A 19629-nucleotide genomic window follows, 5' to 3' on the forward strand; every position below is an offset into this window, starting at 1 on the left:
AATAACTATAGATAATAATCATATTGTTATGCATCTACATAAATTGGCGGAGCTTTGGACATATCAATGTCCATTCTTCGGAAAGAATATTAAAAATATCCTCCCCACTAACTCTCTACCAAAACGTTAATTTCGTTATTTAACTAAGGATTTATTTATTAATGGAAATATTGTAAAAGTTTTAATCAATATGAATATTAAAGAGAAAAAAACAGAAAGTTGATAGAGTAAAATAATTATATAGGTAGATAAGATCAATAATTGATTAATAAAATGAAGTAGGCTGAAAGTAGATCAGGGTTATCAACTTTCAGTAATATACAGCATTATGCAGTGGATAATTGAATAACATGAGTTTATATAATATATATATTATATATACAATTCGTTCTATAACATGGTTTAAAGGTTTGTATTTGTGGATGGGTGGGGGATGGATGTCATGTGATCGTTCTAGGGCCGGACAGTTTCAGTCATTTGTTCCAAAAGATGTTTTTTTAAAGTTAGGATGAAGCTCGCTCGGCTCTCGATGGACCTGATAGAAACAGGAAGTGCATTCCATGCACGACAGGCACTGACTAAGAAGGATTTTGTGAAAATAGTAGTTCGATGATTGGGTATCCTTAAAGTACTTTCTCCGGTTCTAGTATGTGAAGCATCTATCCTCCTACCTTCAGAGACAAATTTGAAATCATCTTTAAAATAGTTCGGATTACCGTATATCAAGATATCTCTAACAAGCTTGACTATTCGAAAAAGCCTCTGATCGGGAAGCTTTAATGTTGAACTAGCAATGTGGGCTGGGGTGATATGATCATGGCGTTGGAGAGAGTAGACGAAACGTAGACAATAATTTTGGCAACGCTGTAGTTTATCATTCAGAGTGACTTGCATATCGTTAAGAACAGAATTACAATACATTAAATGTGGGAAGATGAGAGATTGAACCAATAATAATTTAATGTTTCTAGGGAGGATATCGTGCATTTTCTTCAATGCATGCATGGCTGAGAATACCTTTTTACAAGTTTTGTTCACTTGTTCTGACCAGTCAAGAGTATTATTCATAATAATGCCTAAATTTTTAACTGAGCTACAGTAAGGAATGTCATTACCGTCTACACTAATTTTGTGAATCGATTCAAGGTCAATATTGTTTATAAGACGAGAATATCCAATTATAATGGGTTGTGTTTTGATGGGATTAAGCTTAAGGCCATTTTTCTTTGTCCATTCCACTATCGAATTGATATCCTGATTCATTATTCCAACTGTTTCATTAATTTTTGTTATGGGACAGCTTAAATAGATTTGAAGGTCGTCTGCATAAGTATGGAAACTGGAGAATTTGATAATGGAAGAAAGGTCATTAGCATACAAAGTGAAGAGGAGAGGGCCTAAAATTGAACCTTGTGGTACTCCATGCATAACGTTTTTCCAAGTTGACTTTTTGTCACCGACAGATACACATTGTTTCCTACCTAATAGATAGGATTTAAACCAAACTAACGAGTTGTGACTGAAACCAAGAATAGCCAACTTATTCAGAAGGACTGTATGATCAACAGTATCGAATGCTTTAGAAAAATCAAATAGGGTGAGGATGGTGCATTTTCTTTGGTCCATAGCTAACCTTATATCATCAGTGACACGAAGCAGAGCTGTCTCAGTTGAATGGAATTTTCTAAAGCCTGATTGAAAGTTATGAAGCTTACTATTGTTGTCTAGAAATTTTACAACTTGAGCATGAATGAGTCTTTCTAGCACTTTGGACAATGCAGGTAAAATACTGATTGGTCTAAAATCCTCAACTTTATTGGGTGATGGAACTTTATTTAGAGGGCGAACCAGAGCAAACTTCCAGTTTTCAGGGAAAATGCCTTCTTCAAGTGACTTGTTGAAAATGTATGTAATGGTTGGTAAAACAGCAAATAACATCTTCTTGATAAATTTAATAGGAATTTTGTCTACACCCATAGCATTACTATGAATACGTTGAATTGCTCTGAAAGTGTCTTCTTCTGAGATTGGATGGAAATGAAATTGATCAGTGATTGGTAAATCTAAGTTTGTAACCTGCTCTTCAAGATCATCAATGTGATTAGCAATGACAACTTCGTCGCGTTGGTTAGAGTGTGAAACGAAATGGTCATTTATATTATTCAATGGTAAGTCAATTTGTGGATTCGATTTCTCTTTGCCAAGCCCGAATTCTTTTATTCCCTGCCAAAGTGATTTAGAGTCTTGTCTATTGTTTGTCATAAACGAATTCAAGTACCTAATCTTTGAGTTCCGTAATTCCTGTTTAACCCTATTTCTAAGGCTCCTATACTCTATCAAACTGTCCAAGTCAAATGTCTTTTTAAATTTTCTATGTGCTTTGTCTCTACGTCCCATCATCTTAAGTATGTCTTCAGTCATCCACGGTACTCGTCGTTTTCTATTAATCCTCCTTGTCACATAAGGTGCATGTTTGTCATACAAAGTCAAAGTCCAATTCTCGAAAGTCTTGACCATGTCATCAACTGAGGTAATGCTTCAATTTGATGCCATGGGGTCTGAGCCACATCAGTCAGGAAGGCGGCTTCATCAAAGTTTTTGAAGTCTCTATAAGTGATAATTTTCTGTTCTGGCTTGGGTATCTTATGGGAAAGTACACAGTAGATCAAATCATGTCTAGAAATAGCTGGGACTGAGATTTGGCCTGCTTGAACAACCTCATTGGGATCACTAACAATGAGAAGGTCAATGAGTGTGTCTGATTCATTAGTATGATGAGTTGGATCGAGAGGTAAAATAGTCATGTTTAGGCATTGGAAAATTGTAGTCAGTTGAAAGTAGTCAAAGTTACGATTTGTCATGTTCAAGTCGGTGTTCATATCCCCCATAACTAGTATACGGTTATAACAAGGCATAAGAGAAAGCAAGGCACTTTCGAAATCTGTGAAATGACCTATTTTTGGTGGGCGATAACAGATACCAACGAGTAATTTATCAGTACTAGATAAGGATAATTCAAGTAGCATAAACTCTGGTCTGGAACAATACTCTTGTTTAGATGTGATTAAAACTTTTGTTTTGATACCTTCTTTCACATAAATTGCTACACCCCCACAAGCTTTATTTAATCTATCATTCCGGAAAAGATTATATCCAGGCAATGCAACAAAATTTGATGAAATACTAGGCTTCAAAAATGATTCGGAAATTCCGATTATATTGAAGTCCTGAAAACGGAAGATTGCTCTGAGTTCATCAATGTGGCAACTGAGGGATTGTACGTTAAGGTGAGCAGCCTTGAAAAGTTTTTTGAAAGAGTGGAGCTTATTTGCTAGAAACATACCTGCGTCATTATTACTATTATTGAATAATCATACCTACTTGAGGGCGAGCGAGCTGACGTGTCAGTGAGAGGCATCATGGAAGCAGCAGACCAATCGTGAACCGACCTCAGAACAACACATGACGGGGAAAATGGGGATGAAACTGATAAAACTTAACCTAAATGAAAAAGTCTCTTGATTCGAGTGCATTCAGCATGCCTTGACAGTTCGGCTCCCTTCACTATTTAAAGCACTAGTTCAAAACAAAATTCACTAAACACAATAAGATGTAGATGAGTGGAGTTCCGGTGATGAATAATCCTAATGGTGAATAAGACGAAGATTGAGGAAGAACTGGTAGTGGGAGATCTGGTCCAAGTGGAGATAGAGTGAGTAGGTATCCAGTAGTGGAAGAATCGGGTCCAAGTGGAGGTAAGCGAGAAGGAATCCAGTAGTGGAAGATCGAGTCCAAGTGGAGACAGAGAGAGATGGAATCCAGTGGTGGAAAATCGAGTCCAAGTGGAGATAGAGAGAGATGGAATCCAGTAGTGGAAGATCGTGTTCATGGTGGAGATAGAGCGAAATGGGATCCAGTAAAAACTGAAAAAGAGAAGAAAAAGCCAGCAGAAAAACGAAAAATCTTTGAAGAAAGTTATCAATTGAGAAAAGATACATAATACAACTGATAATGAATAATATCCCCATAAAATTGAAGAGGAATAGTATGATTCAATGTGGGAAAGAATCGAATATTATATGGATAAATATATGGATATTATAATATAATATATGGATACTAGTAGAAGGTAATCAGATAGAAAGAGAAAAGGTAGGAAGATAAATAGATATAGAAGAGAAATAAACATTTGAACATGCTGGATAGCTAGTGAAAAAATCACAGGGAGAATAATGATAACAATGGGGAAGAAAAGAAGAGAAAGAAGGAATGTGCACAAATTGAGAAGAACTTATGAAACTGAACTATAGAATAAGAAATAGAACATCGTATTGTGATCTTGAATTAATCAAGGAGAGAAGAAGAAGAAGAAAAGAAGAAGAAAAGAAAAGAAAGAGAAGAAGAAGAAGAAGAGAAGAAGAAGACGAAGAAGAAGAAGAAGAAGAACAATAGAAAAGAATAATAATCATCATCGCAAACAACAATATTCAAGTAATCATTATAAATATAAGATCAAGAAGAGAAATTAGAAAGAAAAATAAGAAGTAGAGGAGACGATGGAGAAAGTGCTAGATTTTTTTAGATGAGTTTTAAATAGGATTGAACGGTGAAGTGTGAAAAATATTATATAGTATTAGAAGTATAATTAACTATTGGGAGTTGCAATAACAATAAAAGTAGTAAATTGAGAACTGTAATATTTTAGTGATGAATGTCTAAGATAACATTAAATGAAACACAGCCCCTATATAAGCATATGAACAGACTACCCACCCCTCCGTTCTATCAATAATTCTTCACACATTTGCTTCTATTGCTCGAGCTGTGGCAACAGTAGGAGATATCATTATGTACACCTAATATAGAAGAGATTACTATCTTTACCTATAGATTACATCCATATCTATAACGTATGTTAATCATCCAATTTATTTGAAATTCAGCATTTCGAAAATTATTAATTATGGAAATAATTTTGGTAAGAGATGTAATAATTATTAGTAAGAATAGAGATAATGATTCTCTAAGTACCCTCTGGAGTATAGTAGTTGATGCATTGAACGTAGTTTTGGGAATTAATATCAAGATAAATTATTAATCAGTATTAACAAATGTGGATCTCCTTAGTTTGAAATAATTGCCTCATACATAATCATAAATAGCAGTGGAAAGATTCATTTATAGAACAGAAAGCCAGCTCATGAAAAATGCCAAGGTATATCTATTGTGAAATGTTTTAATACGAATTTCCTATTTTTGTAGTGAAGGGCACCTTAGTAATCGAATCCTGAAATGATTTAATTTACCTTTATTTTTTGAAGGTCGGTCATCCTCTCGACTGTGTGGACCCTCTTGGATCCTCCCTCGCCGATAGAGATCTTGATCCTCCCGTCCGATGACCAGACATTCCTATGCCCATGACGGTCGGCCGCAGCGTTGAGGATCTTGAGGCGCTCCGCAGTCAGATCCTCGCGAATGGTGACGCCGGAACCCTTCAGCTTCCTCTTAGCGTCGAAGATCATCTTCCTGGTCCGGTAGCTGCAGAGTCGAACTATGATGGGTCGGTCCTTGGGTTTAGCTTGCCCTTGTTGAGGTGGTTGACGCCTTCCAACGCGATGCGAGCGGTTGACATCCGCCAAAGTCACGGGCACGTTCAGCTTCTTGTTAAAGACATCGAGCGCCAGCAGGTCCGTGTCTTCTTTGTCACTCTCCGGGATCCCAAAAATACGTATAGAATGTCGGCGCCCATATTGCTCGAGGTCGTCGACCTTCAGGTGACAAGACACCTCCAGCTCACGAATTCTATCGTGCAGCTGTTTGTTCTCCTCCTTCAATGCCTGAAGTTCCTCGAAAATAGATTTCACAGCCATTGATACAGCACTGTGGACAGACTCTTCGATTTGCTGTCGAATAATGAGGAGGGTCTCTTCGGACAATGCTCCAGAAATAGCTGGCTTCGGAGCATTGACCTCATTCTTCGGTGTGCCTCTATTCGGTCGAACCATCGTGTACCGTTAGGTGGATTTACACTTTTATAGGCGAGAAGGTGAACTGAAGATTTAGGAATGTTTTTTCAAGATAAATAAAAAGAGTGTGAGTTAATCAAAAATATAATTTCACTATTGAATTAAGCTCGAGAAACTGAATAACTAGATGTATAATTTGAAGTGAATTGAACTGTATAACCCTACGAAATATCTGTTAGAAGACGGAGCCGAACTGACACACGTTTACTCACTCGACATAAGAAAGAGAGAGAGCTATAATGAGATATTGTAGATATAATATGAGCGTAGCATCAGCTTGTTCGTGGCGCTAAAATCTGTACGCAGCTTATAGAGTTCAATAATCTATTTTTAGCTGGAAACTCTGATGTTTTGTACTGATAGTTTGGAAATATTATATAGTCTGAATGATTCTTCCTTGTGATACATCTATTGTAAGTGTTCAAATAGATTACTGTATTTGTTTAATCATTTAAACTTTGAAATAATGAGAATTATTGGTCTCTGTCATTGTTTTTCATTGAGTAACACACATTGGAATGAAAAAAAAAGCTATTGCCCAAAACTCCTTCTATTTCTAAATGTTGTCTCAAATTGTCCAAACATTATGTAGGCTATGTCCATTTCAATTTCTTCGCCGAATTATTAATATCGAAACCACAAATCAAATTGCAACAAACAATTTCGAAGGTTGCAACATTGTCAATACTTTTCAAATAGGCCTACTCTATAGAGATTTATTTTCAAGTATCGTATCGTTTTATAATTGAATCTTTACCAAGTCACCAAGTGTTACCACTATATCCTGCAAATTTTCTCTCTGTTATTGCAGATTGGCATTTAGAAATGACATGTATGAGAAAGAGTACACTCCAACTCACCTGAGGTTTGCTCCCTGGCTAATCGGCATAATGACTGGATACATCATTATCAACTGCAAGACTAAAATGTCCAAGGTGAGCGATATAATAAAAATATTTTTTCAATTCCCCCATTTAAAATTTGATTCCTCATTCTCAATAATATTCCTTCTTCTCTTTATAATACCTAGTATCCTTCTTTTTTGCTTCCTTATCCTGCTTCCACTTATCGTTTCCTCTTTATTTAATCTCATCCTATATTTTCATTCCCTTTCCTCTTCTCTCTCTTGTCCGTCCTGGTTTCATTTCAGTCTGTTTTATATACATTTTTGCTTATAATCCTACTTTATTTCTGTCTTGTTGTATAGAAAAACATGATAAAATTGTGTTCATGATTAATGTTCAAATTTCTACGTTTATTTAATCAGGCATACTGCGATTTCTACTCATTCTCTATTCTTCTCTGTTGATTTTTAATTTCGTTTTGGAAGGTTCAGTAGAGTGTTAATGGAAAGGTTATTCTTGAATTCTCTTTTCTCTCATGTTCACCCCTCTCATCTCATCTACTCTCCTCCCTCCACTACTCCTCACCTTTGCACTCCTATCCTCTCTCTCTCTCTCATTCCATCTCATCTCTTCCCTCTTCTTCTCAATCATCAATATCAATTATCACCAAGATTGTTATTGAATATAATGCAGATAAATATAAATTTGATGAATAATTTTCGCGAAATGGAATCACGTCCTAGAGCCTTTTCTAAGAATTTGAACTCTGTTGTTTCATGAAGATCCAATTATCAGTCAATAATATACTTGATATTATTTGCTATTCAAATTTGATTTATAGCCATTCACCGTTTATTAATTCTCAAGCCCTCACCTGGAATTCAAAACATCAAATTTAGTAGCACAATAAATTATTTAATGATAATGCTTCATAATTCATTGAATAGCTTCATCTAAATGTAGTTAATCGAATGTCCCAAGTCAATATCAATTCTATAACCCAGTACATATTGTAATCCTCATTAACTAGTAGTTCTGTGAACAATAGACCTCGCGCAGCTATAAACCACAGTCTCCTCTAATACTGTCCATCAGAGTAAATTCTGTCCTGTCTTGTCGTGTCGGCGAGATATCGGTGTATAAACGACTAGTGGCTGTTTGGGTTGTTGTATCGACAATGCTAATAATTTGATGTAAACAGCTATGCTACTATCATCCAAAGCTTACCGATTTGAAAGCAGAGAAAAGTCGGGAGAAAATACTATGCTACTTCGAGTTATCAATAGCATGCCTCACTGCATGAAATTAATAGTCCACACAACAGCTGATATTTTACTAAATTACATTGAGATATTGAATTGCATGCAATAATTAATAATCCACTCGGCAGCTGATTTATGATGAATAATTCTATGGTCTGATTTTTACTCTAATAAAGGAGGCTCCTTTTTCTTTTATATTATCCTTAAAATGCAAAATTTTTAAAAACCTTGTATATACGTCGACGCGCAATTTGAAAAGGAACATACCTGTCAAATTCCATGAGAATCTATTACCGCGTTTCACCGTGATGCGGAACATATGAATATAAAGAGAAATGCAAAACCGTCGACTTGAATCTTAGACCTCACTTCGCTCGGTCAATAACTTACAAAAACCCATTTTAATTTAATTACTATAGTAATTAATTAGTTTTGTTTCAAATTTGTTTACTATATTGAATAGGCACAGGCAAGAACAGGCTGGGCCGTTTACTTCGCAATCCTCTCACTGTTGATTTCGAGCACTTTCTACTTGAATAGCAGAAATGCCCCCAACAATATCTACCTGAATGCTGCCTACAATGGACTCAGCAGTTCGCTCTGGGTCGTCTGTCTGGGCTGGATCATATTCGCCTGTGAAATGGGACATGCAGGTAAATAATCATCCATATTTAATTATATTCAGAAATTTATTCTTTGAAACCAAGGATTTTAAATAATTGTCATGACGAGCTCAAATTCATCATGAACATTAGAAAGTAGTGCTGTTTTACGTCATTATTGCAACCTCCAGTAGACATTATCAATATCTATCTATAATCTCTCGTTCTAGCTCCTCTACAGTCGTGGTCTCACAAGCTGATCCCTGTACCGTTTCACCCATTCACTCCCTCTACAGCGTCTTGATGCCATATGCATAGAAATAACATGAGTCAACCAGCTAAAAGTTGTTCTTTATCTATAGGTGCGTACAGACTTGAGCACCACGAACACAAGCATTTCACTTTTCATCAGCTGATGCTACGCTTATTAAAGCTTTTACAAAGAGTAGCATATTGAGTAATTGACTTCTTTTTATTCTTAGCTCTGTTATCATTCACCTTATTCTTATTGGTAATTCTCAGCAGATAATTCACATCATTCTTGGAATGTTTTTTTCCTACAGTTACGTTGAAAAGTGGCCATTGCTGCACTGATTACAGAACGCAAAGAATCACTTTTCCGCTCTAGTGCGGCAAAAATTTTTCTGCACTCCAGATTTGCAACATGGCAACGCAAAATACTTAGTAGGTTATATGGAGCAACAGTGCAGCAAAATCAAAATGAAGTTGGTAACAGTGACTGCTGTGGCTGCTATAGTGAGCAGAGGTGCAACCAAGCACAACGCGCTAATTATTACATTATATATTATAACCAAGGACAACGAGGACTTTAGGATTTTAGGATTAAGGTTTTTATCAATAATAAAATTACACAGAAAAACATTTGATGGATTTCAGGCAATTTTACCCATAATTACCCACTTTTCATATTCAATGGTAACTGTAGGAAAAACTTAATGTGAAATACGTGCGCAAAGTTCCTCTGCTGCACTCAACAAACCATTCCGCCCTCGCCTACGGCTCGGGCGTAAACGTTTCTTTCGGTGCAGCAAACTGTCACTTTGCGCACTAGTTGCACAAATAACTATTGTAATTTCTTGATTTCTCTCTTATTATTGTATTATTGTCTTGATTCTCAGATTGTATATGGTTTCTAGTAAAGTATAGTCTCTAGTATTCAGTATATTTTAGTTTCTCACAACATTTTTTTTCTTCACTAATATAAAATAGTTTTTTCCTTGTTTCTTTTTCTCAATTTTCAATTTCTTTGTGAAGTGATTATTGTAATATTTTGATTAGGGAGCAATTTTCGGGATTTTCCCATACGCTCCCATATTGTTATTGTTGTAAATAAAAAAAAATAAATCTGTACCTCACTGTTTCTGTACGAATACAGATATAATCAACTGATAAAAAGTGAAATGCGCGTGTTCGTGGCGCTTGATTCTGTATGCAGCTTGAAATACTTTAAAGGAAAGAATTGGTTTGGACATGTACGGAATAGGAGATACACGAATGAAGTATTACCACTTATGAACTGATAACTTGCACACATGAAAATCCTGATTTATAGAGGATGATTGAAGACATATATTCCCATTGCTATCAATCAAATAATTCAGTTCAATAATTTGAGCTTAGTCTCGACTCAAAAGCTGCGAGTTCGAGACTAATCAAACTCCTTTTTTTGCTGATAATTTTCAACTCTGATAAAGATTATCTACGTAATTTTGACAAAATGAATATTGTTCTTTTTTATGTTTCCTGGTCATAAGTAGATTACATTTTACACTTCGCAAAGCACGGATTACCAGCTACTTCTTTATAATTGTACAAATATGAAACCTACAAAATATTACAACAGGTCATTGCCCAAAACTGTTCGTCTATTTAATACGTCCTATTTTAATTTAATTCATAGAACATTCCAAATTTAGATTGTCAGCTATTTGATTCAATCAGCCTAGCAAGAGTTGAAAATACAATTGTGAGGCAAAAGTGAAGTATGCACACTTATCTTATTTCAACCCTTTCTCGATTTTTACAGGTGTCGTTAGGAAGTTCCTGAGCTGGCCCCTATTCCAGCCTTTTAGCAGGATAACATACACCATGTACCTTGTGGGTCCCATACTGCAGTTTGGTAGTGTGGCTGTTAGGAGATCCGTTCTGGCTATGAACGCAATGGAGATTGTAAGTGTAGGCCCAATTGGCCGATATTTCTTGCTTCTTTTAAAGAAACGGAAAATGGTACTAGTATACCAAATTGAAAAACTATTCAACAATACTACAATAAAATACATCTTTCATCTTTACAACTTTGGTTGACCCAATGCAGCTTTCTAACCGTAGGTCCCGGCTGAAGTATGACAGTCGTAAGGCCCATTGACGACTTAAATTATATATTCAGGCGGTGGGACCTTCCCGCAGGGACATGTGCATGTCGCTGGCCCGGCCACATTCAAATTTCACCAAACAAACTATGCCAAGATTTACTACCTATTTTCTACTATTTTCTACCTCCAATAACCGATTTTCTACCTCAAAGATAGCAGAGATATTGAATAAACTAAAGTGCCGGGCCAGGGACATGTTAGCCCGGCCATCTCTGAATTTCACCAAACAAACTATGCCAAGATTTACTACCTATTTTCTACTATTTTCTACCTCAAACCAAACTGAAATCTAACCATGCATAACGGAGATATTGGCGAAAATATGTATAGGTCATGTGCATGTCGCTGGCCCGGCCACATTCGAATTTAACCAAACAAACTATGCCAAGATTTACTACCTATTTTCTACTATTTTCTACCTCAAACCAAACTAAAATCGAATCACGCATAATGGAGATATTTGCTAAAATATGTAAAGGTCACGTGCATGTCACTGGCCCGGCCACATTTGAATTTTACCAAACAAACTATGCCAAGATTTACTACCTATTTTCTACTATTTTCTACCTCCAATAACCGATTTTCTACCTCAACCCAAACGGAGTTATAGGGTATTGTAAGTTTTCACCCACCCCCCTCGCCTATCACCACACACGAAAACTCCTTTCTAGCCTTGCCAAGATTGAATTTCTGAAAAACTAAATGAGCCAATATGAAGTACACAAGCCCTGCTATTATATTCCATGAAGAACGGAATCGATAGCTCATCACTAGACAAAGTTATTGAGTGTTTAAAGATTACCCCCCCCGCCCATAATAGCATGTCTCTGGCCCGGCCACATTTGAATTTGAACAAACCAACTATGCCAAGATTCTCTACTTATTTTCTACTATTTTCTACCTCCAATAAAAGATTATCTACCTCAACCCAAACGGAATTATAGGGTATTGTAAGTTTTCACCCACCCCCCTCGCCAATCACCACACAGGAAAAAACGTTTCTAGCCTTGTCATGATTGAATTTCTGAAAAACTAAATGAGTCAATATGTAGTACACAAGCCCTGCTATTATATGAAGAACGGAATCGATAGCTCATCACTAGACAAAGTTATTGAGTATTTAAAGATTCCCCCCTCTCACAATACAGTATGTCGCTGGCCCGGCCACATTTGATTTTAAACAAACCAACTATGCCAAGATTTTCTTCCTATTTTCTACTTTTTTATACCTCCATTAACGGATTTTCTACCTCAACCCAAACGGATTTATAGGGGTTTGTAGTTTTCACCCACCTCTTCGCCATCGCCACACACGAAAACACGTTTCTAGAAATATTTTCAAACTGTCCGAAAATCCTCTGTTTCTTACTCAGCCGCCAATTTGTTCCTCACACATACTATCTCAACCAAGGAATCTCAGACAGTTTCAAAATCATTTGTAGATTAATTTCGTACCCCGGAACAGTGCCTTGAATATTGGTAGGGAAACTTGAGATAATTGGTAGTGGTTGATTTTAAAAATAAGCATGTATTGATCTATGTTTTGAATTGTTACTGATGAAATACCATATAACAAATAATAATGTTAGGAAATGAACATAAAACAACTAATTACATGAAAAATGCATTGCAAGACGTACCTTTATTTCATCAATAACTATAATTGAACAGATGATACACTAATTAATATTTGAAATACCTTGATAAAATCACAACTAATTGTTCACATTCTGCAAACAAAAGGAGAATGGAAAAAACATCCTTATTTGCAATGGATGAAAATCGCAAACTATCTGAACATAAGATACACAAATTAATATTTAAACTACCTATATACAATCAAAACTATTCGTTCGCATTTTGCAAACAGAAAGATAAGAAAAATCATCCTAATTTGCAATGGATGAAAATCGCAAACTATCTGATCATAAGATACACAAATTAATATTTAAACTACCTATATACAATCAAAACTATTCGTTCACATTTTGCAAACAGAAAGAATAGAAAAATCATCCTAATTTGCAATGGATGAAAATAGCAAACTATTCGATCATAAGATGCACAAATTAATATTTGAAATACCTTTATACAATCGAAACTAATCGTTCACATTTTGCAAACAGAAAGAATAGAAAAATCATCCTAATTTGCAATGGATGAAAATAGCAAACTATTCGATCATAAGATGCACAAATTAATATTTGAAATACCTTTATACAATCACAACTAATTGTTCACATTCTGCAAACAGAAAGGAGAATGGAAAAAACATCCTTATTTGCAATGGATGAAAATCGCAAACTATCTGAACATAAGATACACAAATTAATATTTAAACAACCTATATACAATCAAAACTATTCGTTCACATTTTGCAAACAGAAAGAATAGAAAAATCATCCTAATTTGCAATGGATGAAAATCGCAAACTATCTGAACATAAGATACACAAATTAATATTTAAACTACCTACATACAATCAAAACTTTTCGTTCACATTTTGCAAACAGAAAGAATAGAAAAATCATCCTAATTTGCAATGGATGAAAATCGCAAACTATCTGAACATAAGATACACAAATTAATATTTAAACTACCTATATACAATCAAAACTATTCGTTCACATTTTGCAAACAGAAAGAATAGAAAAATCATCCCAATTTGCAATGGATGAAAATAGCAAACTATTCGATCATAAGATGCACAAATTAATATTTGAAATACCTTTATACAATCGAAACTAATCGATCACATTTTGCAAACAGAAAGAATAGAAAAATCATCCTAATTTGCAATGGATGAAAATAGCAAACTATTCGATCATAAGATGCACAAATTAATATTTGAAATACCTTTATACAATCGAAACTAATCGTTCACATTTTGCAAACAGAAAAAAAAATGGAAAAAACATCCTTATTTGCAATGGATGAAAATCGCAAACTATCTAAACATATGATATACAAATTAATATTTAAACTACCTTTATACAATCAAAACTAATTGTTCACATTTTGCAAACAGAAAGAATAGAAAAAACATCTTTATTTGCAATTGATGGAAATCATAAACTATCTGAACATATGATACACAAATTAATATCTGAACTACCTTTATACAATCGAAACTAATCGTTCACATTTTGCAAAATGAAAGAATAGAAAAAACATCCTTATTTGCAATGGATGAGAACCGCAAACTATGTGAACATAAGATACACTAATTATTATTTAAACTACACATATATAATCACAACTAATTGTACACATTTTGCAAACTGAAAGAATAGAAAAAACATCCTAATTTGCAATGGATGAAAATTGCAAACTATTCGATCATAAGATGCACAAATTAATATTTGAAATACCTTTATACAATCGAAACAAATCGTTCACATTTTGCAAACAGAAAGAAGAATGGGAAAAACATCCTTATTCGCAATGGATGAGAATCGCAAACTATGTGAACATAAGATACACTAATTATTATTTAAACTACACATATATAATCACAACCAATTGTATACACTGGCAGATAATTTATAGACTTTTGATGATATTCTCTCAGCTGATATTCTTTGAACATGCTCCCTCCATTGATGTCGATTCTCTGTAACTCTTTCATTCATTCTGCAGGTATTCAATTCTTAAATCTTCAATACGTTACTCTCACATACGAAAGAATAAGAGCCAATCTTTCTAATATTAGGAGCAGTAAAGATTTTTGGAAAGCAGTTAACTTGTTTAAAAATAAAGAATACAGAACTGATAACATTTCTTTGGAGGCTTGGGAGGTATTTTTGGAAGACAAATACGGTTACGCAGAAAATGGCCAATTCATATTGAGACTAGATTTGCAGATGCTCGTCACCCATACTTGGATCAAGAGTTCAGTTCTGATGAATTGTCACATGCACTTTCACTTACATGCACTATCTGAAAACTTACAATCCCATATATCTCTGTTAGGATTGAGGTAGAAAATCTTTTATTGGAGGTAGAAAATAGTAGAAAATAGGTAGAAAATCTTGGCATAGTTGGTTTGTTTAAATTCAAATGTGGCCGGGCCAGAGACATGCTATTATGGGCGGGGGGGGGGGGGGGTAATCTTTAAACACTCAATAACTTTGTCTAGTGGTGAGCTATCGATTCCGTTCTTTGTGGAATATGATAGCAGGGCTTGTGTACTTCATATTGGCTCATTTAGTTTTTCAGAAATTCAATCATGGCAAGACTAGAAACGTTTTTTCGTGTGTGGTGATGGGCGAGGGGGGTGGGTGAAAACTTACAATACCCTATAATTCCGTTTGGGTTGAGGTAGATAATCTTTTATTGGAGGTAGAAAATAGTAGAAAATAAGTAGAGAATCTTGGCATAGTTGGTTTGTTCAAATTCAAATGTGGCCGGGCCAGAGACATGCTGTTATGAGGGGGGGGTGTAATCTTTAAACACTCAATAACTTTGTCTAGTGATGAGCTATCGATTCCGTTCTTTGTGGAATATGATAGCAGGGCTTGTGTACTTCATATTGGCTCATTTAGTTTTTCAGAAATTCAATCATGGCAAGACTAGAAACAAGTTTTCGTGTGTGGTGAAGTGCGAGGGGGGTGGGTGAAAACTTACAATACCCTATAACTCCGTTTGGGTTGAGGTAGAAAATCGGTTATTGTAGGTAGAAAATAGTAGAAAATAGGTAGTAAATCTTGGCATAGTTTGTTTGGTAAAATTCAAATGTGGCCGGGCCAGCGACATGCACGTGACCTTTACATATTTTAGCCAATATCTCCATTATGCGTGATTCGATTTTAGTTTGGTTTGAGGTAGAAAATAGTAGAAAATAGGTAGTAAATCTTGGCATAGTTTGTTTGGTTAAATTCGAATGTGGCCGGGCCAGCGACATGCACATGACCTATACATATTTTCGCCAATATCTCCGTTATGCATGGTTAGATTTCAGTTTGGTTTGAGGTAGAAAATAGTAGAAAATAGGTAGTAAATCTTGGCATATTTGGTTTGGTCAAATTCAAAGATGGCCGGGCTGAGAGGTCATTGACCTTTCTATATTTTTGCTCATATCTCTGTTATCCTTGAGGTAGAAAATCTGTTATTGGAGGTAGAAAATAGTAGAAAATAGGTAGTAAATCTTGGCATAGTTTGTTTGGTGAAATTCAGAGATGGCCGGGCTAACATGTCCCTGGCCCGGCACTTTAGTTTATTCAATATCTCTGCTATCTTTGAGGTAGAAAATCGGTTATTGGAGGTAGAAAATAGTAGAAAATAGGTAGTAAATCTTGGCATAGTTTGTTTGGTGAAATTCGAATGTGGCCGGGCCAGCGACATGCACGTGCAAGGGACTCCCCACCAACAAAAGCCATACAAGTTCACGTTTTTACCTTAGGGCAACCTAATTATTCTTCGTAATGTACTGTAAAGTAGTTATGTATTATTTTTCTTATATGAATTTCATTCTGTGTATTACTGTGTGTGTCATATGTTGTAATGAAATATTACAGAGGAAAAAATATTATTATTTATTAAATATTTTACCTCTTAGAGGTTTTCATAGTGGTAACATCACAATTTTCCCTCATTAGTAAAGGAGAAGGATACATTCAACAAGGAAAGGAGATGGAAAATTCTCTCTAAACCAAACAGAGAATTCTGCAGTCAGTCAGTTATCTAACTTTAACGCTTTTTCAACGTCTTTATTTGCTTCTGTGTAATCTGGGAAACTGGAAATATTGGTGTCTAAATGACAATATCATATTTAAAACGTGAGAGAACAATCATGAAAATGTTGAAGTATAATTTACAAAACGTGCTGAATTATAGCCTGAATAATGCTACAACTTCATGAGAATTACGATGTTTAATCTAGCACTCGAGAAAAATCACCAGCAACGGAAATTTAAAATTTGAAAAAAAGTCTTAACTCCTTATCCCTTTTTCCTTCATTATCTGTATACATCATTGAAATTATTGTGGGGGGGGAATACAAACCTTGAGCTACTCCCTTAGATCCAATTAAAATGTCTGATAGGAATGTATACGATATTAAAAATAAAATAATTCTCTTTGCAATAATCATCAATAGTCATTTTAAAAAAAATTACAAATAGTTTTTACAAATAATAGTTATTTATAATCAGCAATAAATCGAATAATCGAGTTCTATTGAATGAAATTTTGTAAATCTTTATTGAAATAAAATCACAAATTCGTTTGTTTCAGTACAAGAATTTGGCAGGAGAAATACTTTTGATTCTTGTAATTGTTCCTATGTATTCCATGTTTTTTGAGGCGCCTTTCATTCAAATAAACAAGATGATGATGCATCAAGGTAAGGTTACATTTTTCTATATACCAGTCATTTAATAAACAATATTAGTTCATAATCAATGTCACTTCCATTTAATATGGTCATCTACCACAACATCATGTTGTTTATTATTGCACTATTATCAGTTCATCCACCAGAACATCACTTTCACAACTCACAGAAGGTTTATTTGCACTATTGTTTGCAGTTACACTATACTAGCCGTCAGGCTCGCGTCGCTCGTCATATCCGTCTAGCCAGGAGGCTCCACCCCCTGGACCCCCGACTGGATCGTCCAAAAATGAGATCATCGGGCTCGCTTCGCTCGCCTGCATTTTTCATTTGAGCATGCAAATTCCATATTTCCATCAGAAAGTCAAAGCTGAGAAAGCGTAAAAAAAGCTGGAAAAAACGCAAGATTTTGGGCGTATCTTTAGCGTTATTTCAAATTCCTTCCAACACAACATTATTACGCCCTAGCTAAGCTCCTGTACTAAATTTGAACAATTTCTGTTCATTTGTTCTCGATAAATCTGAGAAAAAGCAAAAAAACGCTGGAAAAACGCAGATTTTGAGCGTATCATTGACGTTATTGCAAATTCCTCCTAACACAACATTATTCCACCCTAGCTGAGCTTCTGTACTAAATTTCAACATTTTCTGTTCATTTGTTCTCGATAAAGCTGAGAAAACGCTAAAAAAACGCTGGAAAAACGCAGATTTGGGGGGAACCTTTGGAAATTTTTCCAAATCCGTTCTTAGTGCGCCTCTAAAGGGCCAACTGAAATACCTACCAAATTTGAACGTTTTTGGTCCGGTAGATTTTTGGTTCTGCGAGTGAGTGAGTGAATGAGTTAGTCAGTCAGTCAGTGAGTGAGTGCCATTCCGCTTTTATATAATATATAGATTTTCGTTTTCAAAGTTTTTATTGTGTGTTGTAATTGTATTGAAATTGGGCGAAAATTTTCAAATTTTGAAGCTTATGTTGATGTTTATTTCTATTATCAACAGTTCATGATATCATTCCAATATATTTTATAATAAATTTATTCACATTATATCTTTGTTATGGATGATAAAATAGGCTATACTGAATAATTAAGGCCTGATTTTGCTCAAATACTGGATGGAGTATTCGTGCTATCAAATGCACGTTACCAATTGAGCGGTAACTTTTTCGGTCCTATTTTTTCAAATATTCTTACTCCTTGTCTGAGCTTCCACGTTCACTCTATATTTGTATTTGAATTCTATTCTTTGAGCTATAAATAATTATCAGAATAATAATTTTTACAAGTTGCCTACTGAAGTGTGTCTACGTAACGAAACTTTACGCGTTTGTAAGCAGTAAGCTTACAAATTTTGGGCAAATTTTATTATGTTTGACAAACAATGTTTGCCCGTGGCCAGTGTGGACGCGTCATCAAACAAAATATTTGTAAGTGGGAAGAACAGGTTTTATGTTTTACAGCTGTGAACACTGAACTTGTTTGGAAAAACAGTAATTTTTTGTTTGACAAACAATGATTGTCCAAACTTTTTGAAATGTTCCTAAACAAACATGTTTGCCGAACATGTATGTCGAACATTTGCTCAGTGTGGACACGGCTTTAGCTTCCACGTTCACTCTCTATTGATAGAATTCTTATTTTTCAGGTTCCAAAAAAATACCTCAATCGGATGAAAGTAACAAAAAATACGACCACATAGTGGACAACAACAACTTAGAATTAGATACAGTAAAATAATTAAGTAGTATAAAAAATAGTTAAAAACTGACTGTTGAATACTTTTTTACTATGTGAATCATAAATATATTATTTTCCTTGGTTTATTGACTGTATCTTGATATTTTCCTATTAGTGAATCCTATGATTTGAATACCGACTGGGTAGAATAGAATATGTTTAGGCCTATAGTGATTCATTTTATAATAATCAATTAGTTCTGATTACTTGAAAATAAGATTGATTTCCTTCTGGAGAATCGGATGAAATTCTCTAAGTTCTCTTTTGAAAATTACGGAGACATTACGTTATAGTTTGTATAAAATAAGTTGAGACTTGGCCCTCCATCCGAAGAAAAACAGCGTTGTCAAATTGTGTAATAATATTAATATTAACATAATATTTATATTAATATTAACCACTGTACTAATATTGTAGAATCTCATTCTTGA

The 19629-nt window shown here is 34.9% G+C and overlaps 2 protein-coding genes across 5 annotated transcripts in view; both read left to right on the forward strand.

Moving 5' to 3' along the window:
- Positions 1-19629, forward strand: part of LOC111051566 (nose resistant to fluoxetine protein 6) — a 67746-nt gene that overhangs the window by 13757 nt on the left and 34360 nt on the right. The gene's annotated exons all lie outside the window — the stretch shown is intronic.
- LOC120353811 (O-acyltransferase like protein-like) lies at positions 6841-19300 on the forward strand. The gene is made up of 5 exons (XM_039438855.1): positions 6841-6961; positions 8597-8786; positions 10783-10925; positions 17363-17471; positions 19107-19300. Exons 1-5 carry the CDS (start codon positions 6857-6859, stop codon positions 19196-19198), a joined length of 639 nt encoding a protein of 212 aa, XP_039294789.1. The 5' UTR covers positions 6841-6856; the 3' UTR covers positions 19199-19300.

The sequence above is a fragment of the Nilaparvata lugens genome, chromosome 12, assembly GCF_014356525.2.
Source record: "Nilaparvata lugens isolate BPH chromosome 12, ASM1435652v1, whole genome shotgun sequence".
Taxonomy (NCBI): domain Eukaryota; kingdom Metazoa; phylum Arthropoda; class Insecta; order Hemiptera; family Delphacidae; genus Nilaparvata; species Nilaparvata lugens.

What these genes read in the sequence shown, in the direction of transcription:
- LOC120353811 (XM_039438855.1), top strand. Translation starts at nt 6,857, where the DNA reads ATGTATGAGAAAGAGTACACTCCAACTCACCTGAGGTTTGCTCCCTGG. An exon ending in CTGTGAAATGGGACATGCAG is followed by an intron (nt 8,787 to 10,782) that starts GTAAATAATCAT and finishes CGATTTTTACAG; the next exon opens with GTGTCGTTAGGAAGTTCCTG. An exon ending in CTATGAACGCAATGGAGATT is followed by an intron (nt 10,926 to 17,362) that starts GTAAGTGTAGGC and finishes CGTTTGTTTCAG; the next exon opens with TACAAGAATTTGGCAGGAGA.